At 49.4% G+C, this 24832-nt stretch overlaps 2 protein-coding genes across 16 annotated transcripts in view; one reads left to right on the forward strand and one right to left on the reverse strand.

Annotated features, from left to right (window-relative positions):
* Window positions 1–1012: 1012 nt before the first annotated feature.
* On the reverse strand, window positions 1013–14733 carry STC2 (stanniocalcin 2). Its single transcript, XM_043488917.1, has 4 exons — window positions 14583–14733; window positions 12396–12538; window positions 9730–9941; window positions 1013–4469 (listed from the first exon to the last, which is right to left on the reverse strand). The coding sequence occupies exons 1-4, from the start codon at window positions 14731–14733 to the stop codon at window positions 4067–4069; spliced, it is 909 nt and encodes a 302-aa protein (XP_043344852.1). The 3' UTR covers window positions 1013–4066.
* LOC122454432 overlaps window positions 13538–24832 on the forward strand; it is a 286245-nt gene continuing 274950 nt past the window's right edge. For 5 of the 15 annotated variants that reach the window (XR_006273388.1, XR_006273392.1, XR_006273386.1 and 2 more), the window contains exons 1-2: window positions 15267–16335; window positions 19663–19798. The gene's annotated coding sequence lies outside the window, so the exon portion shown is untranslated. Of the gene's footprint in view, window positions 14034–15120; window positions 16336–19662; window positions 19799–24832 lie in introns of those variants that run through there. The other 10 variants (XR_006273385.1, XR_006273391.1, XR_006273390.1 and 7 more) reach the window with 7 other exon arrangements.

A 24832-nucleotide genomic window follows, 5' to 3' on the forward strand; every position in this document is an offset into this window, starting at 1 on the left:
GGATAATACCTGCTGCCTGTGGGACATAGTGGGGATGAGGTTACGTATGTAAGATGCCTGGCATGGTGCTGAGAACATAGTAGGTATGCTGATGGTGGAGTAAACCATAGGATTAATAAGTCAGGGGCTCCAGCTCTCCAGCAGTGTTGAGGAAGGAAGAGGTGAGGAGGAGGCTTCCTTGCCTGTGCAGGGCCCCTGGCCCCTGAGCTGTTTTCTGGCCAAGACTTAATTGCGTCCTCTGTAGGCTCCATCTGCAAGAAAGGGTAGCTGACTCCAAGGTCTGTGGACTCCACAAGGAGCTGTGAGGACCACCCTGATGGCCCTGGGATAGGAGCTTTCAGGCTGGCCACAGAAGCTCAGCCTCCTCTTTGGTGGTTCAGGCAGGGTTTTGGACAGAGGCCCTGTGATGGAAGAAAAGCCCAGAGTAGTCTTCTTCCCTGAGTTCCTCTCCCTGTAAACTGAATGCTCACTATTAAATTTTTTAAACTGACATAAGATTGATTTACAATGTTGTATTATCTTTTGCTGTATAGCAAAGTGACTCAATTATACACACACACACATACACATATATTCTTTTTCATAGTATTTTCCATCACGGCTTATCATAGGATATTGAAAATAGTTCGCTGTGTTATACAGTAGGTCCTTGTTGCTTTTTCTTTTGGTTACACCATGTGGCTTTTGAGATCTTCTCCAACCAGGAATTGAACCTGGGCCACCACAGTGAAAGCCCAGAATCTTAACCACAAGGCCACCAGGGACGTCCTGGGGCCTTGTTTATCCATCCTATATGTAACAGTTTGCCTCTGTTAGGCCCAAGCTCCCAGCCCTCCCCCAGCCCCCTCCCCTTTGGCAGCCACACCTCTGTTCTCTTTGTCTGTGAGCCTGTTTCTGTTTCGTAGGTATCTGAACATCCAGCATTTTAAATGGACTCAAAGCCCACTGGCTCACAGCCATCCCCTTGGCCCATCCAAAGCTCTCTCAGACAAAAATGCTACTCAAGAGGAAGTCAGTTATTTAAAACCTTTATTAAGGCTTGGAGAAAGATAATGCAATGTGACAACGTACAGGTCCTGCTGCTTAAATCCATAACAGAAACAGATCTTATAACCCAGCCAGCCCACATGGTGCCGATGCTGAGATCACACGAGGGTTGCTCTTCCTTAGGAAATGGGCCCTGGAAGCGTTGTTTGGCCTTGTTGTTCTAAATGAAGCCTTTTCCTAAGTTCGAGCTGAAATTTCTGTGTGTGTGTCTGTGTGTGAAAGTACAGCTACAGCTCTGGGCTAGCATTTTCTATTTATTTAGTTTTGAGTGTCAGCATTTCACTCTACTAAGGCCTCTCACTTCAGAATAACAGGGCTATTTATTGATACAAAGGAGAGGTGTTCGGATCATCTTGTTAAGATGCAGGGCTCAAAATAAACATCATATCTTTATTTGGAAATCCACATCCTTCCTCAAAGGAAGGCTCAGGAGTAAATTTGTATGAAGTATGAAGCCCCAAGTGGAGGGTCTATTTTTAAGGACAACTTTGCTTACATTTTAGACTGTACAAATGCCTGAGTCCATGCTTACAGGAATTTGGATGTTCCTCAGTTTTGAGATAAAGAATCTCAGCAATAAATACTACTGTAGGCTTCAAAACATTAGGAACCAGAATGCAAGGATTTCTACCTGACTTTTGAGAAGAGACGAAGCAGTGCATGAAAAAATATACAACAGCGATCAATGAGGGGGTTCAGATCAACACAATAAGCGATTTTATGCCTCGGGGGAAAACACTGAGATAATAAATACAAATGACAATATTTACAACAGAAGCAACACGTGGGGCATCAGTAGCGAACATGTAAAACATTTACACTGAGGAAAATATAAAAGTGATGCCTTTCACCCACCCAGCCCAGAAGCGGGCGAACAAATGAGCAGCTGACCCAGCAACGCGACAGAATGTTATTGCTTCAGCTTTTGAGTGATGTAAGGAAAACAGTCCACGTGCTGTGTGGCTTCAGACAGCCATGGTTTACGTTCAGTTGCCATGGAAGAGTCTGACACACCGGTCCTTCTCTCTCCGAGGGCAGAGCCGGATCAAGTGCAACATTTCCTCTGTTTTCTGCAACTCCAGCTCTTTCTAGGTGCTTCTCCCAGCCTCTTGTACCCCTCCCCCCAACAGATGGTTTCTTTCCAACATGGATCGTGAAAGATTGGGAAAACGACGCTCTGGCACCCTGTCCTGGCAGCAGTGAGACTGGATTTAGGTTATATAAACACTAGCTGGGCTTTGGGTAAGGGCATTCTGTGGAACAAATCATTTTTGAGTAGATAAATTTAGCCTCTTTATCTCTGGCCTCAGGTTGCTTGGAGGGAGAGCTATGAGTTGACATAAATGGAGGATGCATACTTTTTTGCCCAGTCACTAGGACAGCAGTCAGCAAACTCAGGCCCAAGAGCCAAATCCAGTTGGGCGCTTGTTAAATAAAAATTTAATGGAGTGGAGCCAAGCCTATTTGTTATGTGTTGTCTGTGTATGTTTCTGCTTTCAGGCAACAAAGGCTGAGTTGAGTAGCTGCAACAAAAACCATACAACCTGCCAAGCTGAAAATAGTGTATTCACTATCTGGGCCTTTACAGACAAGGTTTGCTGACCCCTGTTCTAGAAGGACCTGGCCCAGAACATCCATCCATTCCTTGCAATACTGGGGCTCCTATTTGAGTACTGGCTGCAAGAAAGGATAAGCTTTGTCAGGAAAGAGAAGAAAAGGCCTATCTCTGAGACCTCTTCAGTAACCACAAGACACCGGTTGCCAATGCTTTCTGTTCTAATCTTTCTCTGTTCTCAGTTCTGTCTCTCCTCCCTGCTTTTCTTTGTCTACTCTGACTCCTTTTCTCATTGCTAAATTTTCATTCTGGATCTGGGAAATCTTGTCCCCCAGTGATGTGCAGCAGTCTCCTCCATTTACATAAAAGGTCGGTGTTCCCTGGTGAAAATTAGAGTAGTCCTTCTGGGTTCCCCTTTTCCAGCCTCTAGCATGGACAGGCCAGCTTTCCAACTCGGCCCAATGGAACCCAGGGTCCGCCCTGGCTGAGGGTCAAGGCGAGGTACTGAAAGGCAAAGGGAACTCTGTCAAATGCACTCCTGGGTGCATTTTTTTCCAGGGTGGGCTTTGCGCTAGTGGCAATGAGCCCATGTCAGGCAGTCAGACATAAAGCTACATCACTTTTTGATTACTTTAAAAATAGCACTTAAAAAAAAAAATTCAGCCCCCAAAGATGGGTTGCTTTTTGCTTTCTTTTGAGCTGGTTTTAATGACCCAGTTGCTTGTTTGAAAGCTATTTATTTAGACGACAGATACGGAGATGTAACTGGATAAATAAAAAAAGTGAAATTGAGGCTCGAAGCAGTGGTTAAAATACAAACACACAGGGGCCACTCCCTGCAGCAGGGTCCCCCAGACAGAACAATGGCTCAGAAATTACACTTAGAATCCTCGCCACCCCCACAACCCCCTGCCCCATCCCAAGTTACTCCAAACCTCAAGGTCCCATGCAAGAAACTGGATTTCTGTTTGGCACCAGGCACCCACACGGCCCTGCCCCTGCTCCACCCTTCTGATTCCCAGCGAGGTTTGCACACGCACTCCTGCGCGGGAATCCAGCTGCGCTCCGCTAGGACCGCACAGAAGCTAGGGGCCGGGGGCCCAGCACCAAGCACTCAGTCTGGCCCCCGGGGGTCACCCCGCCCCTCTCGTCACCCCCCACGGCAAAGGGAGCCGCAAGCCACAGCCCAGGGTCTCCGCGGATGGGAAGAAGGCAAAGTTGCGAGGAGGGTGACCTCCCGTTGGGACGTGTGGGTGCGGGACACACCAGGCACCACCGGCCCTCGCTGCTGCCCAGGGGGCCTCCGCCTCACCTGTTCATGCCGCTAACATACACCTAAGTCCGCACTCCCCATCACATCCTGCGAGTGATAGCCCCCCTCTTTAATGGCAAATGTTTTGGAATGTCCAGAGAGAAGAAAATGGACGGCGTGGAGGAAAAGATTTCCCGGCCGGGCCTTTCGTTTCACCTCCGGATATCGGAATACTCAGACTGTTCATCCTCCCACTCGCTGCTTCCAGAAGTTCCCTGGGCCCCGGGGCCGGCCGCTCTGCCCCGGGCGTGGGCGTTGGGGTGGCTCTTGCTACCTCGCTCACCCTTGGCACCTCGGCCGGTCTCCCGACTGCTGGGCTCCGCGAGGTGGTGCCCCATTTCCGCGGGGTGGCCCCTGGAGAGCTTGGCCCTGTCGCCCTGGAGCTGGCGCTCGGGCGGCGCCGTGGGGGGTCTCTGGATGGCCGAGGTGCAGAAACTCAGGATGGAGCACAGGCTTCCCCAGCTCTGCTCACACTGAGCCTGGACGCTGTGGGTGATGGCCTCCTTCACCTCCTCCCCACAGGTCAGCAGCAGGTTCACTAGGTCCACGTAGGGTCTGGGGATTGAGAGAGAGACCGGGGCTGGAGAAGGCCTCCTGGGGGCTGCGGAGGGCAGGACCCACACGAGGGGAGAGACCTGGCCGATGCTTCACTTGGGTTTGGTTTGGCAAAAGATGTTCCTGGAATTACTGCTAGTCTTTACCTGGATTCTGTGGAGTACTGGGCTGCCTGCCAGGCACTGGAGGAAACTGGAGCCTGGGAGAGGGAGCCCGCCACAAGAAAAAGGGCCCCTGACAATACATAGGTGTCTGTGCTAGAAGCCTGGAAACCCTGAGGAGTGAGGCACACAGCTGTGGGAATGGGGCGGGCCTGCCCGTTTCTGCTGTGCTCCGTGTCTCTGACTCTTTGTGATTCCCATGGACTGCAGACCGCCAGGCTCCTCTGTCCATGGGGATTCTCCAGGCAAAAATACTGGAGTGGGTTGCCATGCCCTCCTCCAGGGGATCTTCCCAACCCAGGGACCAAACCCAGGTCTCCCACTTTGCAGGAGGATTCTTTACTGTCTGAGCCAGCAGGGAAGTCCCCCAGCCTGTTTAGGGTGTGCTAGCTAGGAGGATTTTAGCAGGAGGGGAAATGGGTCTTGGAGCCAGTGGAATATTACTTACGCAAATAGTGAAGGGCCTTAAATACTAAACTGAGGAGGCTTTATGGCAGGGAAGCGAGACTGGCTGGTTTTGCACTGGGTGTCCTTCTCCTTGATAAGCCTAATCTAAGTGACGCTCCCAAAAATCAACTTTCCCCCTGTGTGTATTTGCCCCTGGTTTGGGCTCATGATAATGAAGGGTGTTTGGGGAAGTTTCTGGATGCATTCTCCTTTGTATCTGGAGGCGTCTGGAGCAGGTGAAGGGCGGGGCTGGGGTGTAGATTCCAACCAAGATTTCCCTTCCTTGGTGGCAGAGGCTGAGGTGGGGGAGTGGCTGTCTGAACAGCTCTATTCTTTGGGTCTGGGCTACCCCACAAAGGGAGGTGAGGGCTGGTCTGGCAGAGAGGGGCCTCTGTGCTTGGGAGGAGAGCCAGCTGTCTGTGAAATATGCATGCTTGGTTCCCAGGGGGAGGACCAGTTGCTCAGGCCATCTTTAGGAAAAGTGCTGAAGGAGGAATGACTACGTACCTTCCTCCTGGGGGGTGAGATGTGTGCAGAAAGCTGGAGCAGTGTGCCTATTTTGGGGCCCATCTGGCAAAAGGTGCCCCCTGCAATGGGATCTCCTGGCCAACTCACCAAGCCTTTCTTAGATCTCACTGGACTCTTAAAATCCCCAAGGTGTGGAGGGGTATGGCATGTTCCAGATGGCTAACAAGCTTTCTTAAGCAGCTCTCACTGGCAGAATTTCTGGGTCTATCTGACCATGCAATGGGCCATCCCCTTGGGCAGGAAATCAGTCTGGCACGTAAGATCACTTATAAGAACAAGACTTTTTTCCCTCCGTGAGCCTGCACCATAGGAGGCTGCGCTATAGTCCATTTGAATCTTTTCTCTGCGTGTTGGCAGTTGTTGCCTAGCAGGAAGAGCAGATTGTTTTAAGACTTGTGAAGCAGTTTGCTGCCATTTTTATGAATTAGTCCTCAAGTTGTAATTGAGTGAACTTCCCTCATTTCATAGCTAGAAGAGCAGAGACATGGTGGGGGAGAAAGTGGCTTTTGGAAGCTTCTGGGCTGAGAAGGCCTGGGGCTGGGCTGAGAGTGGAGAGGAGGAATGTTCCGGCTGACAGAGATCAAGCTGCCTTTTAAGGCTTACTTGATGCCTTTGGAGTCGGAGAGTCTGGGCTCAGCTGATGAGCAGGGTGCTGAAAGTCTTGAAGACAGGCCCCTAACCGTGACAAGGACAGTAATGACCCAAGTTGACTTCAGCTAAGAGAGGGGGGCGTGGACACACGAGGGAAGTGCTCCATGCGTGTCTGTTTCCTTCCATCTTTTGAAAACTAGCAACTGGCAGCCTCAGGGATAAGTTTACTGAGTGTCTGCTAGAGCACCATTGGGATTTTAGCACCTGAGCCTGCCTACCACCTCCTGCGGCTAGATAAGCAGATCACGGAGACTAAGCATCTGTCTTTTGGGGATGCTTTTTTCCAAGTTTCTTTCCCCAGAGTAAGGAGAGGAAGGGCCCTCCTAGGAATCCACGGACTGCCTCTTGGCCTCCTTCAGCAGGGCATCCTGCCTGCCAGACGAGCTTGCTGAATCCCGAGGCGGATCCCAGAAGGCTGGACTACCCCACGCTCTTTTCTGCCCTTGGCGCTCTCTGCCGAGGAGAAAGCTGTGAACCATGGGGAGGGGTGTGTTCATCTAAGCTGTGTTTCAAGCTGGCATGGTGCCTTCTCAGGCTGCTAGCTCAGCCCGTGTCTAATGACAAAGCCCAGCTCTCTCCACTGGGCGTCAGCAAGGCTAAAGGGTTTTTAAAAACACTTGGAGGGGGATGTGCCTGGAGGCTGCCAGCACCCAGTGACAGGGTGTCTGACGGCCAGGCGGGTGATAGGGAGAAAGTGGGAGGGAAGGGGCGAGGGGAGCAGAGTGTGTGAAGGAAGTCACTAACCGAATGTGAGCATTTTAGGGGTTAAGGGAGGGTCAGGTTGAGGGATGGGGATGATATGGATTCTAGGATGACTATGATTTCCTTCTCTCTAGAGGGAAGAGCAAATTCAGTTTTCATTTTCTTATCTGTGGCCAAGGTCATACATTCTTACATGGCCTTCTTGATATTGGGGACTGATGGGATTTTTGGTGCCCAAATCAGTTAAGATAGTTAAGAAAAACTAAAAAAAAATTCAGTTCAGCTTTAAATACTAGTTGACAGAGTGTGCAGTTGCAGCTTCAGAAGGGAAGGCAGTGGGATTTTGTGGGGAGCTTGAATTGCTGGCTTAGCAAGAGAAATTGCATGTAGCCACATTGAGTATTTAAGAAAAAGGTCCAGGTTTGCTTTTGGGGTAGACCACCTGCATTTCCAGGGCAGGGTGGGGTGGGGGCTATATGGGCTCTAAGTGATGCACGGAGCCTTTTGGAAGTAAGGGTCCCATGGACGATGTTTCCATGGAGGAGACAAAAGACAGCCATAGTGCTTTCTGTCTTCTTAAATGCAAAGGTGGGGTGGGGGGGCAAAACCCCTCAAAACCTTCAGTTTTCCCAAAGAAGACTTTTCTCCAAAGAAACAAAAGTCTTCTTGGCTCCAGGAATGTGTTACAGAATTAAAAACTAGGGGCCCGTCACCCATTTTTGAGGCCAACAAACTATCTCTGATGGAGGAGAGTAAGTCGAAGACAAATGAACTTCATGCGTTTCTCAGCAATGAAGTGTCTGCCTCTTGCAGGGCCACCTTGAAGGAAGGAAACTTCAGTGTTCTGCTTGTGTAACAGGACTGTTTTTGAAAAAAGGGGAAAAAGTCCTGCTGCATTTGGGGACCAATGAGCCTTTAGTTGGTCTAGTGGGGAGAATGGAGGCCAGGACAAGGAGGTTTGAGGTCCATTCCTGACAACTGGCTTCAGAATCACCAATTCCCAAGTTGGAAATTAGGAATTGAACCTCAGAGCAAGATCTTTAACTTCTTAGCTTCACTTTCTTTGTTGCACGGGGTTAGTATTCTCTTGCTTGTAGCACTGTTGGGAAAGGTAAATGAGATTATCTAGGCCAAGTCCCTGGCCAAGGGCCTGGCGCACTCAGAAAATGAGAGTTATTGTTATTGCTGTTGTTGTTGATGCAATTGTTGGTTTGATTCTTTACAGAAATTTGGAAGAATAGAAAATATTTTATTGGGCATTAGTATAACTCAGGCTTCCTAGGTGGTGTTGGTGGTAAAGAATTCGATTGCCAATGAAGGACATACAAGAGATGTGGGTTCGATCCCTAGGTCAGGAAAATCCCCTAGAGTAGGAAATGGCAACCTGCTCCAGTATTCTTGCCTGGAAAATCCATGACAGAGGAGCCTGGTGGGCTACAATCCATTGGGTCACAAAGACTCAGACATGACTGAGTGACTGAGAACACAGTGTAACTCAAGGCAAAGGCAACATCACTTTGCTCCTGGCAAGAGCTGCCTATAGAGATTCATGGTGAATCTAATAATTTTAACACAGTACCAGGGATGTTGCAAGGTACCTAGAGCCTTATAACCAAGTGGAAAGTGACAGGTGATGGTTGCTCTTCTCTGTGGTCTAAGTGGTGTGGGTGGGATGGGGAGTGGCCTGTTTAGTGACATAGTTGAAGGAGGCTATGGCACGAACTAAGGAGTAAGGGTTGATAAAATTGTACTGATTTGGCCCAGTGAGTCACTGGGCAAAGACTAACAGTGCAGTAACTTGTACTGGGCTGCTTAGCTAGTACCTTGCTTTCTGCCCTGAGGTGCCCAAGGAAGGAGCCATTGTAACTGTCATGGGTTACGGTGTTAGGAGCCAACTATGCTTTCATCTGCTTTACTACTCTGCAAAAGTTTAGGATCCTGTAGGGATGTTTTTAAAGGAAGATGGCCTGGGTTTATGATTGAATTACAAGTCTTCCAAAGAGTATGTTCCTATCCCCTCATTTTGGCATAAAGGTGTTTAGCTGATTAAAGTTTTTATCATTTGTTTTGCATTTTCTCTGGGAGGGCATGAATGTTGAAGGTGAATTGGACATTCTAAGGGAAAGCAGAGCTTATGGAGACAAGGGAAAAAGCTATTGGTATTTAAGAGTATAAGTCCTGGAGCTGGACTGCAGGCTCCTCATCATTGTCTGTGTGACCTTCACCACAGTGAATCTCAGTTTTTTCATCTGTAAAATGGAGATGAAAATGGTACCTAGCTCATGGTGCTGTCATGAAGATCAAGTGAAAAATTCATATGAAGCCTTAGCACAATGCCTGGCACTCAGTACATACTCAGTATATATTACCAGCCCTTGGCCATATGCTGGGGCACCTACATGGCAACTCGGAACACTCAGGACTGTTGGGGTCCTGGCTGACGGAAAGGCGAAAGGTATTCCTGAATTCCACATGTTTCACGCTCAGTGAAATAGATTTCCTGTTGCTATTGCTTAGGATTTTGAAACTGATGGTGGAAATTTCTTTTGCTTTTCCTGAAGGCCAGCCGGAAAGGGACTCTGAGGGGAGTCAGTGCAGCTTTCTGTGGTAAACCACAACCTCCCCATTTAATAGGAGAGTTCAGCCTCTACTAGTCAACCCATCAAACTGAAGAAGACTGTCTCTGGACCGCAGCAGACCTCTCCTCCCTCCGTCCACGTTGCAGCATCACCCCAGCCCGCCCCCGCCCCACCCCACAGGGCAGCACTCACTCATGCAGCAGCAAGTCCTTGAAGTGAATCATTTCCACCATCACCTGGATGTTCTCCTGTGCTGCAGAGCACAGATCGTGCTTGAGGTAGCATTCCCGCTGTAGCTGGAACACCATCTCCTTGATGGCTGGACACTTCCGGCTTATGCAGCTGAATCTGTGCCGCAGAGCATGGGCCTTACACTTCAGGGCATCTTTGATGAACGACTTGCCCTGAGAGGGGAGGGGACGGGGAGGGAGAGAGGGGTGGAAGAGACCAGTCCTTATTACACGCTTTGACATTCTGAGCCTTGTTGGGCTTACATGGGGTTTTTCTGACAACCGAACCTCACGGCCCCATCCAGACGGACATCCTTGCAGGAGAGAGGCTGAGGCTACATCAGGAGGTCTGTCCACAGTGATGTGAGACCTCTGCCTTCGGTCCCAAAGGATGTTACCTGGGAGACTGACATGGTTGCTTCCTTCCTCCCAAACGCCTCTACTAGCCTCCCTCGTCCTGGGGCTCCCGTGGCCCTCTGTCCTCAAGGAAGCCCAGTGTTGACTGTATGGTGGCAACATTTCTGAAATTTTCTGAGGGAAATTTGGGCAGGCATAAGCCCAGAGCTCCTTGGCGGTGTGTGGCAAGAATTTTTCCCAGGTGCCTTCATGTCCAGATCTCGCATCTTTCCTGCTCCTTCTAGTGATGTCAAGGTCGGGTGTGAGCTGGGCCTGCCTTTCCTGCGTCAGTGCCTCCCGCCGACCCCAACCCGTACTCTCTCTCTCCTCCTCCTAGCCTTTAAGGAGGAGCATTCTTTTCCTTTTTGAAAGCAATTTGACTCCTTTAAACTGTTAGGATTACTGCCTCTAAAAGGCCCGCCTGGCACACTGCCCGCCAGCATCTGGAGCCTGAACTGCCCGGCTGACGGCCCCTCCCCCTCACCCCAGGCCTCCGAGTGGCGAAGGCAGCCAGGCATACATCTGGCCTGCAGTTCTCTTTCCTGGCAACCCCGCGAGATTGTTCTCATCCTAGAGAGGAGACAGCTGTTGGGGGTGTGGAGGCGAGCCCCGGCCGTTGGCTTCCTTATCAACCTCGCGGGGCACAGAGGCACCGTGGGATACCCATCCAGGGATCCTCACACCCCATCTTCTATAGAAGTGAGCTGTCATTGGAGAGGTCACCCCTGTTTTTTAGACAGGCCTGGAAGTAACGGAGTTGAGAAAGTAAATGGGTTTAGGTTGGAATTGGGACGCTGGCCAGCACGTTTATTTCAGTCCTCTTCTGTAGAAGCAGCTGAAAGGTCTACAGATAGAGTCTGATCACTAAAAAGCCACCTCATGGTGATTCCCTTTCCTCTGACGCGCCAGTGGGAGCCAAATAGGATGGAGGATAGGGCGTGCCGGTTGATTAAGTAGTTATGGGCTGAGACCTGACTTGAAAGGGATGCTTCTAACTTGAGAACATACTCCTGTTGGTTGAGGAAAAAAAGGAAGATGAATGTATGTGAGGGCTGCAGCAATCTGTTCTCAGTATTCTTCCCTGACATCCTGTGGGATTGCCCTGAAATACACATCTTTCCTCCGGATTTCCTATTACGTTTCCTAATTCCAGTTAATCCAGAAGGGATGCTTTATTAGGGCATCTCAAGGAGTTCAAACACTTTCCTCCTCTTTCCTTCCTGGTTCCCCCTGCTGGCACCCCACATCCTCTGCAGGGGAGGCTGCCAGCCCTGTCGCATCCCTTCCTGGTTCCCAGGCGTTGCCTTGTCAGGCTGTCTGCAGGATGTCAGCGCATGGTAACTGGTGATGTTCATAAGTCACACCTCAACTGTTGGCCTCATCCAAACAGTCGTGGCTCTCCCATCAAACGACAACAGGGTACTTCACAGTGCAGATACAGGCTGGGGAGGACACGAAGGAGATGAGCCTGATGCTCCGCTCCACCTGAAATGTGTTCGAACGGTGTGCACTGGAGCGGTAAGGTTACTTGTTGGGTTCTTTTCCTACCCATGCAGCATCTAGGCTTTTACCCTGGGGACCGTGGGATAAGTGAAGTGGGTCAGGCCCTGACTATATTTGTTATATAGAGCGGGACTCACTCAGGGTTCCAACTTTTCAGGTTGGGAGAGGAGGATCTGCTACTTAGGAGGAAGAAACACCTGCTCTCTGGAGGCCCTGATTTATCCATGCTGCCTGCCCACATGTCCTCTAGGAGATGATGAATTTCTACAAATTTCAAGTCTGTTTTATTCTTGCCTATTAGGTGCAAATAGCTTTTGGCATGTTTAATTGGAGTCCCTGACCTTCCCTGCCCTACCCCCAGCCTAATGCTATGGTCCTTGCAGACTGGGTTCTGGGTAGCCAGACTGTATGTGCCTTATTATTTATTATGAGTTTTCTCTGCTAAGAATCCTCAAACAATTGTTCAGCTTGGTCTCCATCCCACTCTGTGTGTGCACACACAGGTGAAGGGTGGAGGAAGACTTGGCCGATATGACAGGTCCAGAAAGCTGAACCCCAGGAGTGGAGTGGGGAGTCCCTGGCACCCTGCTGCATACCTGGAAGGTCTCTGGCAAGCACAAAAACCCACCATGACGATCAGCTAGGAAACTGTTAACAGGTTTTTCCAGTGAACGTTTCAGTCATGCTCTGCTAACCCAAAACATTCTTGGTGCTCAATATGGTTTTTACCTGGGCATCAAATTTTCCAGCGTTGTGCAGAAAAGTCATGCAAATTCCATGTAAGCCCCGAATCTCACAAGAGTTGTTCTCGAAACATTCAAACACGCCACACCCCACATCGCCAGCGCTGACCAAACAGTGCTGGATTTCCGCTAAAATGAGAATTACATACAATCATATACAAAATTCCTTGCCATGCTGGGGAATGCAGAGAGATGCCGGTGGAAATAAAAGTAATGACTAAAAGGAAAATTAAGAAAGAGTGTTAGAAATGACTGTTTCAGGATCCAAAAACCAAGGAAAGAAAATTTCATCACTTAATCTACTTATGAAGATAACTAGTATTTGTAATATTTGTAAAAATTAGCCAGACCTACATTACAAAAGTCACAAGAGAAGTTAGGTCAGAACACTCCATTTTTTCATCCTTCTCATCTTATTAAAGTATTTGTGGGAATACTTAGTTTGACAGCTGCAGATATTTCAGCTTTCTAAACCCACTGACAAAAATAAAATTTCAACCCATTAGCTTGGTCTTTCCTGTCTGTCCTTCATCAATGAAATACTCTTCTGTACTTGGATGAAGCTGCTGCTATTAAATCACGGCCATTTCCTTCCTGACCCCCAAATGAGAGCGTCCAAAAAGCAGTTTCAATTTAGCTTTATGATTCAACACCTAAAAATCAAAACAAAATTCCTATTAAGGCAGCGCCTCCAAACCATTCGCATTAAAAATACCAGGCTAGGGAAACTGCGGTTTGCTTGCAAGCAGGCTCAGGAGTCGAGTCAGATAGGGGTTAGTCTGCAGAAACGCAACCTTTGCAGTTCGAGGTTCCTTTTTAATAGCGATCTGGGGTGAGATGTCGCTTAATTCCCTAGACTTCTCGCGACCCGGGTGTCCGCTGCCCTTCTCCGTAGAATGTGGCCCTAATTCGTCTCTCTGAAAGGACAGGCTGAGAGGGAGTTAACTGTCAGGCTGCAAAGCCTCTCTCCCTTCCCTCCCCCTACCCAATTCCCTGACTTAAACCAACCACAAAATTACATCAGAAGAGTATATTTTGGAAGAAGGGCGGGTCGGAGGAGATAATCCGCATTCAGATTAAATCTGCCGAGAGAAAGAGGGGAGTGCATTTGTTGAGGGTCACCAACTAGCGAAAATCACGTTTGATTCTCAGGGAAAGCTCTGGGAGGGGGAAAGGTGGGTGAGATTCCTAGGACGAGCGGGGCGCGAGCCGGGGGTGCTGGCATCCGCCTACGGAGGTGGAGGACTCCCGGACGGTCCCATGCGCGGCCCCGGCGCGCCGGCCAGGAGCGCGCAGGGCCGCGGTTCACTCGCTCCCGGCGCCCCTAATGGGCACTCGTGCATTCCTGCTCGTGCGGTGAGCGCACGCACGGCACCGCCGGGTTCGCAGGCCCCCTTAATAAAGGGAGGGCCGTGAAGAGCGAAGAAGCGCTAGGCAGATTTTCTTCCTCTCCCGGGGGCTGGGAAAAGGGCCAGCCCCGTGCCCGGCACGCCTGGTTGTGCTTGGCAACTCGGGGATAAGCGGAGAGCCGGTCGAGCAGCTGCCGCGCACGGTTCGGGCCGTGTCACCATTTCTTCTCTTGCTGACCTGCCCTGGAGCCAGGGACGGAGGCAGCACCGCAGAGGTACGCTTTACTCCACCCGCCCCTGCCTCTTCCGAAAGGAATGCCCCACAAGGGGGAAAGTTCGCCGTGCCATTGGTCTCGCCTACAAAGTTCTTGGATGTCGGGCATCTTTTGAGGAGGGGGAGAAGCAGTCCTGCCGCGGCCGGCCGGCTGGGAAGAGAACTTCTTCGGTTCAGGGCGCAGCCCGGTAGCGGGGACGCTCCGTGCCGCCTGCAAGCCGGTTAGGATGGAGCAGGGAGGTTTGAACCGGTCCGGGGACGCTGAAGCTGGCATTGGCCGCGTCATGCGGTGCTTCATTTACCCTCGATCACGGGAGGACAGCAACAAGTCCTGACCCAGCCATTTCATCACCCGGCCAGCACGTGCGGATTCCGGGCGCGCGGAGCCCGGTGTGGACCTCGCGCTTTCCTCTTCACGCCCCGCTCCACCCCAAGAGTTTGACTGGCCCAGGGTGGGCGCCCAGTTCTGGGCGAAGCGCCCGGGGAGCGCTGCGTTGGTGCGGGATGTCTTCTCCCAGCAGTTCCCCGCCGCCGGGGCGCACGCGCTTACCTGTGTTCTGCAAGGACAGACGGCCTTTCTGCTGGGAGCCCCTGTCTTGGGGACCTTCGGGGGGGTTGGTGGCGTCGGTCCCTCGAGCTGGATCGAAGGTAACCAGCACCAAAGCCAGGGTCACGAACTGGCCCAGCCGCTCGGCACACATGGTTCTTGGTGTAAATCTCCAGCCCGGAGACCTGGATTCTTTGTGCTGCCCTCCGCCTCTTCCTCCTCCTTCGCCGCTTCCCCCCCTCCTCCCACTCTTCCTCCCGGCTCGCCTTTTCCCTCCTCGCGGCCGCGGCTCGGATAGAGGTTACCCAGCGCCCTCCCGTAGCTCTCCGGAGAGCATGTGACCAGGCCGTTAGCAGCGCCGCGAGTGCCGGGCAATGGCAGGGACGGTGCCTCAAATATCCCTGGAAGCTCTGGTGTCACTTGAATGAAGGAGTCGAGCAGGTGTTGTCCCGGCGGCTGGACCAATCCGAGACCCCCGCCCGTTTGACAACACGGCTGGGAGGCGGGGCCTGCGCCCAACTACTACTGGAGGAAGCCGAGCGCCGCTGGGAGCGCCCGACAAAGTTGCCGACCTGGCGGTGGCCACGCTTTTGCGTGCGTGTGTGTGTGTGAGAGAGCGCGGCCGGAGATACATGCGCGTGTGCGGGTGCTCCAAGGCAATGGCCGAACGGACTTAACTAAAAGCGAATCCTAGCTCCGGTTGCAGCTAAAGAAAGGCGAGAGGGAATGGTCTGCGCTGGGACAGCGTCCCCCGTCCCCTCCAGCCCCCTCGGGCTCCTGGCTCGCATCACACCCGCAACGGGCTGGCAAAGTTTCCTCTTTCTGCCTTTTGTAATTTAGTTAAGATTCCCAGCCCCAAGGCTTTGACAGATTGGAGAAGTTTCCTGGACACAGTGGTGCTGGGGGCAAGCTGGGCACAGATGGGAATTCCTGGCGGTGTGATGCTTTGCATTAAAAACAAAAAATCCTCCAAACTATTTTAAGATAGGAGCAGAAGCACTAGATACAGGACTCCGCTTGAGCGGTTGCCCCATCTTCCTCTTTTCGCCCCGCCGTGGTGGGCCTTGCCACACGTTAGGTGCCAGATTCTTGCCCCTCCCTCAATCCAGACGGATTCTGGGTTGGGCTGCAGGGATCCAGGTGAGAGACTGGACTTGCATCATTTACAGGCGGGTGGCAGGGAGGCCCAGGCAGCCCTGAGTCAGCTCGCGGCGGAGCATCGCGTGCCCCAGAGGCTGGAGCTTGAAAGGCAACTTTACGCGTCTCCAAACATACTCTTCCATTTTCCCAAAGCGCTACTCGCCGCCGCGTTCTGTGTTCCCTTTACTCTTCATTCATCGGATGGTAAAGGTCAAAAAAAAAAAAAAGAAAAAAAAAAAAATTCTCCCCAAACCCTAAAAACAGAACCCGAGGAAATTCTCTCCATCTCTTCTCCTTTCTTGCTCGAGCTCCCTCCCCAAGCACGGCCGGTGCTGGGTTGCCCTCGACTGCTTTCTCGCCCCGGCTTGCGGAAGCAGGGAGAAAGTTGAGCGCCGCTCGGAGCGCCTCTTCCCCCGCTGTGTGTGTACGTGTGCACGCTCACGTCTCCCCCGCGCCGAGGCCGGGGACAGGAACTGCTCCGGGCACCGTCAGTCCGACGGCGCAGCTCTGGGGGCTCGTGGGGCAGGGGGAGGGCGGGGACGCGAGCGCCGCGCCGCTCACCCGGGTCGCCGCGCTTTCGCCCCTCCCCCGCCGTCTCCACCCTCCTGCAGAACAGGTGAGCTTGGGTACCAGCTCCAACCCCCCACCCCCGCCTCGCTCCCAGCCCGCGCCCTCTGCGGTAATGCGCCCCGGAGGTTTCATCACCCACTGCCCGCGGCGACGCGGCGCTGGGTCTCGGCGGCGGGGCGCACCGAGCGCCTCGTTGGGGCAGCCTTGTGACACAGTTGGGGGAGGGGGTGCGGAGACGCTGGGGCCAGGTCGTCCTCTGTCAACCGTTCGGCTTCCCAAGCTCCCCTCCCGAGGTCCCGGATGCAGGAGGGCGTTAGGAACCGGGATGGGGGCAGGGTGGGCACCAGTGGCTGCGGCTGTCCAGTGTCCAGCGGCCCAGAGGTGGGAGGAATGATAGGAGGGGGTGGGAAAGGCACCTTCGAGTAGGCCCTCCCAGGGGTTGCAGCGCCTGGGAGCTAGCTGCTGTCCACCATCCCCACCCGATTCAGAACTCCAGGAAAGGATCACTTTGAATGTCTGAGTTTGCGTCGTGACAAAGAACTGACCACTCATGCCCGTGATTCCAATAACAATTACATCTTACAGCCTCAAGAGTTTGAGGGAAGGAGGTGGGGTACAAGTCCATTATATTAATAATAGGTGGTGCGCACTTCCCACTCTGCTTTTGTTTGGGTATTTATTTCCTTTATTGGTTTATGAAACACCATCTCCTGTAGATTCTTAAGAGACAAAACATAACAAAAAACCAACGGCAGTCTGGCCTCCCACGAAGTCCATAAGCCTTTGAATTTCCTGGGTAGGATTTCTTTCCTTGGAGAGCCTCTTTTGTAGGTGAGAATATGAGTAATATTGGCATTAAAAAGGGCATCTGATTTCTTGGCTCTTTGAGCAACGGAAACAGGAGAGGTCTAGCGGGTGGGAGCAAGCCCACCTTTGTGGGATGCAGTCACTCTGAGTCTTCCTGTTAGAAGGCTGGGCCGCCACCTGGAGCAGGGGCCAGGCAGATGCAGGTCCCTGCCTCCCAGAGCTGGGGCACAGCCTTTTGCCACCACAAGGCCCTGGGACTGCCCTCAGAGGACCTGCATAATAGAAAAATTCATCTTGAAGCTGTTTGCTCCAGTTTCACAGGGGACATGTGTGTCTGCTACCTGAGCCACCTGCCCCTTTTAGAACTAAAAAAAAAAAAGCGGTGGTTGGATTTGAGGTATAGCAAGTACAGTTACCAGTTCTTAAGAGTTATATGTTCGGACCACTTGGCCAGAGCCAGGCATTCTCTGGATGTCTGGCTGAGACCATTCCATCAGGGCTGAGAAAATTCTGCAGAAGCAGGAGGCAGTGTACTGGGATTACCAGTCGAGGCCACGGGCCTGGGGTCAGAGTAGGGAGAAGAGCTCAGGCTGGTGACTGTGCTGTGATCTTCCCTTTCTCCTCTAGCCTTAGAACTCAGGCCTGGTTTGGCAGCCTGTGGCTGGTCACAGTAGGGAGTAGGTAAGGGGTAGTAATAATGATAGTATTATTATTACTGTAAAGGAAACATGAATGGGGAACAGACACTGGACCATGCATTGTGCTTGCAGATTTGATCTCTCACTAGATGGGAATTGAGACTTTGGAGATGTAAGGACAGTCCAGCTGGTATTGCCCTGAGACTCAGCAAGGGTTCTTGGCTGGATGGGCCCTCCTTCTCAGTTTAAGACCCAACTGGCAGTGGGAAGGAGGAGGCAGGCTCCCTTCGTGACATCTGGGGGCTTTTGTGGTTAATGCGTGGAACCCGTTTTCCTCTCTCACTCCAATTCGCCAATTAAATCCAAACAGTGAGTGGGTTACTTCGGGTCTGAGTTTGAAAGGGGAGAGGATACTAACAAGTGGAACAGGAACAGAGGGTATCGTAGGAGGGAGGACCAACAGGGATAAATGACCAGAGGGGACGTCATGCGTTTCATATGAGGAATAGGAGCTGCCCAGTTTGGTATTCAAATGCAAGATAAACCTGTCAAGGGCGTTTGGGGCCTTGTTGCAGGGCCTTTGTGAACAAATCTGTGCTCACCAGAGAAGATTTTGTTATTTCATCCTGGTGGCATTTAAGGATGAAACTCCAGGATGCTCTCAGACTAGATTCCCTTTTGGAGTTAGGAAAAGGTCAGCAGCCCAGAGCTGACACTGTGAAGGGTGAGAGGAATGGTAAATAATTAGTTGGAATCTTGATGTGGATTGCTATGCCTAGAAGGATGTTCTTGCTTGGGTGTGAGCAGGTGGTGCCTTGGAGGATGGGAAGTTGTTGAATGATGAGGCGGTGTTGTGTAGGTTCATGTTAATACTTGGTGGCTGGTCCAGGCTTTCTGAGTTCTAAAGCCAGAGTGGAAAACGTGGCTTCCACGTGTGGAGCTCCTCCTCCTGCAAGCCACGCCCCCTTGGGGGCCGACTGTCTGGACTGATGGCACCACCTTATGGTCAGAGAGGGAACTGCCTGTCCAAATAGTGGACTCTCCTCTTCCAGACTCAGACCTGATACTAGGTCTTCCACCTTCTCCTCAATTTCCCTAGTAAATAAGTTAATACAGAGTTAGACAGTCTCCTCCTTGCAACCACATGCTTCAGTCACCCCATCAACGAAATCTCATTCAAACCTCTTGCTGTTCCTCCCCCATCCTTTGATGTGAGCCTCAAATGTATTCTCATCAGGACTCCTTTGTATCATGTCTCTATGAGGAAACATGGCAAAAAAGGTGCCCACGTGATACTGGCCAGACAGAATAACAATAAAATGCTGCTATCAGCCTCCCAAATAAGTGGAGGGCTCTCCCTAAAAAGTCTCTATCTTTCCCTTTGTTTTCTTTCATTAAACCAGTTGTTTCATTAAGTGGAATCCAAGAGAAGGGAGTCTGTATCATCCATCTTTGAGTCTGTGTATTTGTGTTACAACGAAATTGCTCTCTACTCATTTTCACAGTAAATGTCCGGGGCCTCAATAACATTATGAGTTAAGAAGACTTTTGTGGGGCTGCTCTGGAAACCTCATCATCATTTATAGTATTGTTTATTGGAGGAAAAACCATTCCTAGTTCCCAAAATAACCAACTCCCAAAGGTTTGGAGTACACCACTTTTGTGAATTGGACATTTCCTCTATGCCATAGATTAATAGTCAAAACATAGTTGTGGATTGACTGGAAACAAAAGATGAATGAGGATTTAAAAAAACTCCAAGAGAATAATAACACTGTCTCCTCACTGTAAAGAATCAAAAGCCGTATCATCAGGCGTCCGATCATGGTCTAAATTTTGTTTGTGCCTTGCTCTGAAGCCTGCATGGTATTCCACTTGGCATCTCTGTTTTCCTAGGGTAATGATTTTTGCTTCCTCACTGTGTGCAGACAAAACTCCAGGAGGAACTGTCCCGGGCCAGGATCTGCCTGATCTCTACAGGGAGGCTCCTGGGGCCCCGAGCGGAGCCGCTCTGGCCTTGGAGCACTGTGGCGCTTTCTCTCTGATGGGTTTGGTCCGAAAACTGTGAGTAAACGAAGAGCTGTTGTTGCTTTTTTGCGTGTGTGTGTGGGGGGCAATTTTCTAGTGAGCCAGATTTTGAAAATCTTCATGAAATGATCAAATCTGTTAATGTGATTTAACCAGGAGTGTGCCATCAGGGTCCATGGAACTAAATTTTCATTTTTGAATTTTTTTTTTTCTGAGGAGTTCTAACTATTTGTAAAGGTTAATATTTCATAATTTTGGTCCTTTTTTAAAAGAAATCTTGCCAAGATCGAAGAGAACATTTACTTTTTAAACAAAAACAGAATAAAACCCGTTCTATCTTGAATGTTCCATGTGGGACCATTGGGGCCATTTATAAATCTAAGACTTTGTGGAATCTGATTTTTGTTATATCTTGAAACACTTTTCGTTTTATCATCCTTGGAATTATTTTATCATTACCCATCAATTATTACCAATTATACTAAAAAATACTAAAATAATAAGAAAATGAAAGAATGATGGCATCACCATCCAGAAAGATGATGCAATAGAGAAATAAATCATCATGATTGCATCACCCTTCAGTTTTCTTATTACATTGCTTAGAGTATTACATCATCTTTCAAGAAAGTTTAAAAGAGGATAGAAGATACCATCTTTGTAGTTTTATTATTACTGCTTTCATTGCAGGCCATTGAGAATAGAGAATTTTTTATTGCCTGCATAAAATGGCGAAGAGAAGAAAAGTGACAAAAGAAAATGCTTTTACAGTAGTTAGACAAATCGGAAGAGACAATAGCGATGTTGACGCTAATGGTAATAGTAAAATTCACTTTGTACGCAAACTCATAGACTCTGAATTTTACCATACAATGATCTAGATGAGTTTTCTCACACTCCAGAATTGATGAATAAACAATATATTTTTGAGGACAAAGAGAAAATATGATATTTTCGTCCAGTTAGTCGTTCAACAAGAATGATTTCATCACCCAGTATTTTGCAACAAGAACTGGGACCATCCTGTTTTGCTTGAAGAAGCAGGAACCAAAGTTCTTTTACCTTTTGTGGTGTTTTTTTAACAAAATTTTCTTGATACAGTTTGAAGGGGACAAATGACAAAATCAGGTGTGTTTGCAAAAGTGATCCAAAGAATACTCTTACCAGTGTTTATAAATGTAAAAATGAAAATGCTTTGCAATTATGGAGAAAGATGACCATCTTCTCTTTAGCAGATTTATGACCCATCAGAGGTTTCAAAAGTACTAGTTTTATAATGCAAGAAGAACAAGAAATGGTAATAAATTAGAACTTATTGGAGAATTACTTGAAATATGGAATTAGTATTTGTGAGATGGATCCGCCCCAGGTTCACATTTGACAGCTCATGAATAGTTAGTTGCGTGTAGAGAATATTTCTCATTTTGAGTTTATATACCTTCAAAGTCAGGAGAATAGGGAATGAAAATGTGCTATATTTAAATGATTGAACGAATTTTGTAGTAAAAATTTAAAAACTACCCTTTTATTATTACTTCTGTAAATTACTCAGAAAAATAAAAAGATTTCATTGGACCAAATGATGATGACAACTTTTTCTTGCTGTACATACAGCAGGACCTGAGGTTACATACATAGAATATTAAAAAAAAAAAAGTCAAATAAACTCCTTCAGGGAAGCAGGAGCCAGTGTAGAAGACTCCGTCCATCTGTCCATTCTCAGCCCTTCCCCCACCCCACTTTCCTTAAAGCTTACCTTTGAGGATTAATGACTGTTTTACAGCAGGGCGCTTTGAATGAAAGACATTGTCATATAGCCTCTCCGTTTATTCTCCCCTTTAGTGGAACTCTATTTCTCAAAATTCAGTGGGGATAAGAATCGCTGTACATGACATGAAATGTGGATACTGTATTTTAGTGTATGGTAGGTAGGATTTTTAAGGTTCATTTAGACCATTCAAGAACTTTTACTTTGAAGACTTTAGAACCCACCTGCCTTAGTCCACTGACGTGGCTGTAACAGAATACCATTGTCTGGGTGGCTTAAATAACAATTTTATTTTGTCCTGCTTGTACGGCTTGCATGGTTCTTAGTTCCCTGATAAGGGATTGAAATTGTGCCCTTGGCAGTGAAAGTGCAGAGTCCTGACCACTGGACTACCAGGGAATTCCCACAGATATTTATTTTTCATAGTTCTGGAAGCTGGAAGCCTGAGATCAGAGCGCCAGCTTGGTTGGGTTCTTGGTGGAGGCCTGCTTCCTTGATTATACATAAAAAGAGGGAGAGAGAGGCTGAGAGAGAGCTCCATGTTTATAAGGGCATTCATCCCATCATGAGGGTCTCAACCTCATAAACTATCTAACCCTAATTACCTCCTAGAGACCCCACATCCAAGTCCCATCACACTGGGGGTTAGGCTTTCAACTTAGGAATTCAGGGAGGACACAGACATTCAGTCTATAGCACTAAGCCACTCTGACATTGGTTCATTCAGTAAACTCTCGCATGTGGCTGTGTTTTAGACCTGGTGTTACTCACCGGGCAGGAAGGAAGAGCTAAACCCAGGCACTGCCCTTCTGGCTTCCCTGGGGACTCAGATGGTAAAGAATCTGCCTGCGCTGTGGGAGACCTGGGTTCGATCCCTGGGCTGGGAAGATCCACTGGAGAAGGGAATGGCAGCCCACTCCAGTATTCTTGCCTGGAGAATCCCATGGACAGAGGAGCCTGGTGTGCTACTATTCATGGGGTTGCAGAGTCAGACACGACTGAGTGACTGTCACGACTGCCCTTATAGCAGCATCAATCTAGAGAGGAGGAAGCAATAATTTTTCCAGCACTCTGTGGTCAGAATTACCATGGAGGTGAGGTCAGGGTGTCCTGGGAACCAAGAGAATGGTTGCCTTCAACCATTGACACCTCAGTGGTTGACACCTTATGAAAGGTATCAAAGATGAACATTACTAGTTTTTTACATTCACTTAAAAAACAGGAATTAAAGAGGAGAATGGTTAGGAGGCATTTGGAGGGTGGAAACAGGAAGAAACAGCCTCCCAGGCGGCAGGGCCAACATATGCAGAGGCCCAGAGGAGTGAGAGAGAGCAGGCAGGATGGGGAGCTGGGTGGTCTGGTGTGGCCAGGCAGGATGGTGTTTGTGGAGGAGGGGACTCGGCTGGACACCGACTGGGTTTAGACCCTGAGGGCCGATTGTTCTGTCCTCATCTGCAAGTAACAGAAAACCCTGAGCAAAAACCTTATTACTCCCCATTCCAGAAAGTGGACTGGAGACGGAAACGTCCGCAGGGGGAACACACTGTGAGGTCAGGTGGCGAGTGTAGAGGTGATTTTGAGAAGCTTGCTGGGGACAGACGGACAGGATAACCAGCTTTTGCGCTGGAGGGGTAGGTGGGAACAATGGGGGCAGCTTAGGCCTCTCTGTGCCCGCTCTCTTTACCTGCCCTGTGCCCCCCCTTCCACTCCCCACCCCCATCTCCCGGTCAGTGCTGTCACTGCCTTTCTGAGGGTGTGTGTGTGTGTGTGAGTGAGTGAGTGAGTCGCTCAGTCGTATCCAACTCTGTGTCCACTAGGCTTGTAGCCCACTCGGCTCCTCTGTCCGTGGAATTCTCCAGGCAAGAGTATTGGAGTGGGTTACCATTCCCTTCTCCAAAGGATCTTCCTGACCCAGGGATTGAACCCAGGTCTCCTGTATTGCAGGTGGATTCTTTTACTGTCTGAGCACAAAAACCCAGGAGTAATCTTCCATGTGAAAACAAGTAATTTTCTCCTTCCCTTTGCATGCCTCTGTATGGAACTTATCATCAATTCATGTTTCTGACTCCAAAATACCTGTCAGTTCTGCTCACCTCTCTATGTGTCTCCCATCCAAGCCTCAGTCATCCCTGTCTTGTCCTACTGCGGAGCTGACCATCTGCTCTCTTGATTCTACTTATGCTCACCAACACTCTATCTAGTCCTAATTCTCTGCACTGTAGCCAGACTGATAAAATAAAACAAAACAAGTAGCCAACAAAAATAAACCCCGAACCCGATCCTATCACTCTGTTGCATAACTCCAGAGGCCTCCTTAAAATCCAGGTCACACTCCTGACCGTGGACTGGAAGGCCTGGTAAGATCTGGCTCTGCTGGTTTTGCAGACCTCAGGGGACTCACTCCCTCAATCGCTTCCTTCCAGCACCTTGTTTTTATGCTACTATTAGGCCAAGCTCTCTCCTGCATTAGGGCCTTCATACAGGCTGTTCCTGTAAATTAGAGGCCTTGATCAGTTATTGCACTGTTGCCTTATTTTCATTGTTTGCTGTCTTACTCTTTCTCCCACCCAAAATATATTACAAGGGTCCTGAAGGAGAGGGTATTTTCCAGCAAGTTCAATGTCCAGTCCCCAGCACCAACTACCCCGACTCACAGCAGATTGTGTGTGTGTGTGTATGTTTGTGTGTGTGGTTGTTGCGTGATGAAATGCCTCCTGATTCCATTAGCAGAACTAGGACTTCCAGGGGGAAACCCAGTTTGGGGGAAAGACGGTGGCTATAAAGGGTTAGTGGGTCATCAAGGTGCGATATGCAATGCACAATTCGACAGCATCCTCCTATTCTTCTGCATTTCATAGTTCAGCCAGGACCCTGATTCCATACTGCTTTATGCTGAAATAATTTCTAGGTTAAAAGTACTCTCATATACAGGGCCCCTTTAAACCTCCCTACAACCTTGGGAGGAAGTAGCATTGTTATTCCTTTATAGATGAAATCCTCAAACTCAGAGATTCTTATCCAAAAATCACATATAGCTGCAAGGGTTCATGTCCAGATTTAAATGTGGGTATTTAGATTCCTAGATCTTTGTATTTTATTGTTGTTCTGAATTCATAATCTATTTCTCCATCCCCAGCAGTGACAATAAGGCATGTAGATCATATTGCAGAATATTTTCATTTTGATGATGAGCAAAGTGAACTTAGCTTGATGGCCAGAGGAATCCAGTGGCCATGTATGTGCATATATGTATGTGTATTTTTTCTCCCTAAGACCTTAAAACCTTGAGAGAGACAGAAGAA

Source organism: Cervus canadensis, chromosome 16 (assembly GCF_019320065.1).
Source record: "Cervus canadensis isolate Bull #8, Minnesota chromosome 16, ASM1932006v1, whole genome shotgun sequence".
Lineage (NCBI taxonomy): Eukaryota > Metazoa > Chordata > Mammalia > Artiodactyla > Cervidae > Cervus > Cervus canadensis.

Excerpts from the sequence above, each read along its gene's own strand:
- STC2 (XM_043488917.1), bottom strand. The coding sequence starts at position 14,733 with ATGTGTGCCGAGCGGCTGGGCCAGTTCGTGACCCTGGCTTTGGTGCTG. Across the intron at positions 9,942-12,395 it reads CTGGAAAATTTGATGCCCAG|GGCAAGTCGTTCATCAAAGA; the intron begins GTAAAAACCATA and ends CTCCCCTCTCAG. Across the intron at positions 4,470-9,729 it reads AAGGACTTGCTGCTGCATGA|ACCCTACGTGGACCTAGTGA; the intron begins GTGAGTGCTGCC and ends CTCAATCCCCAG.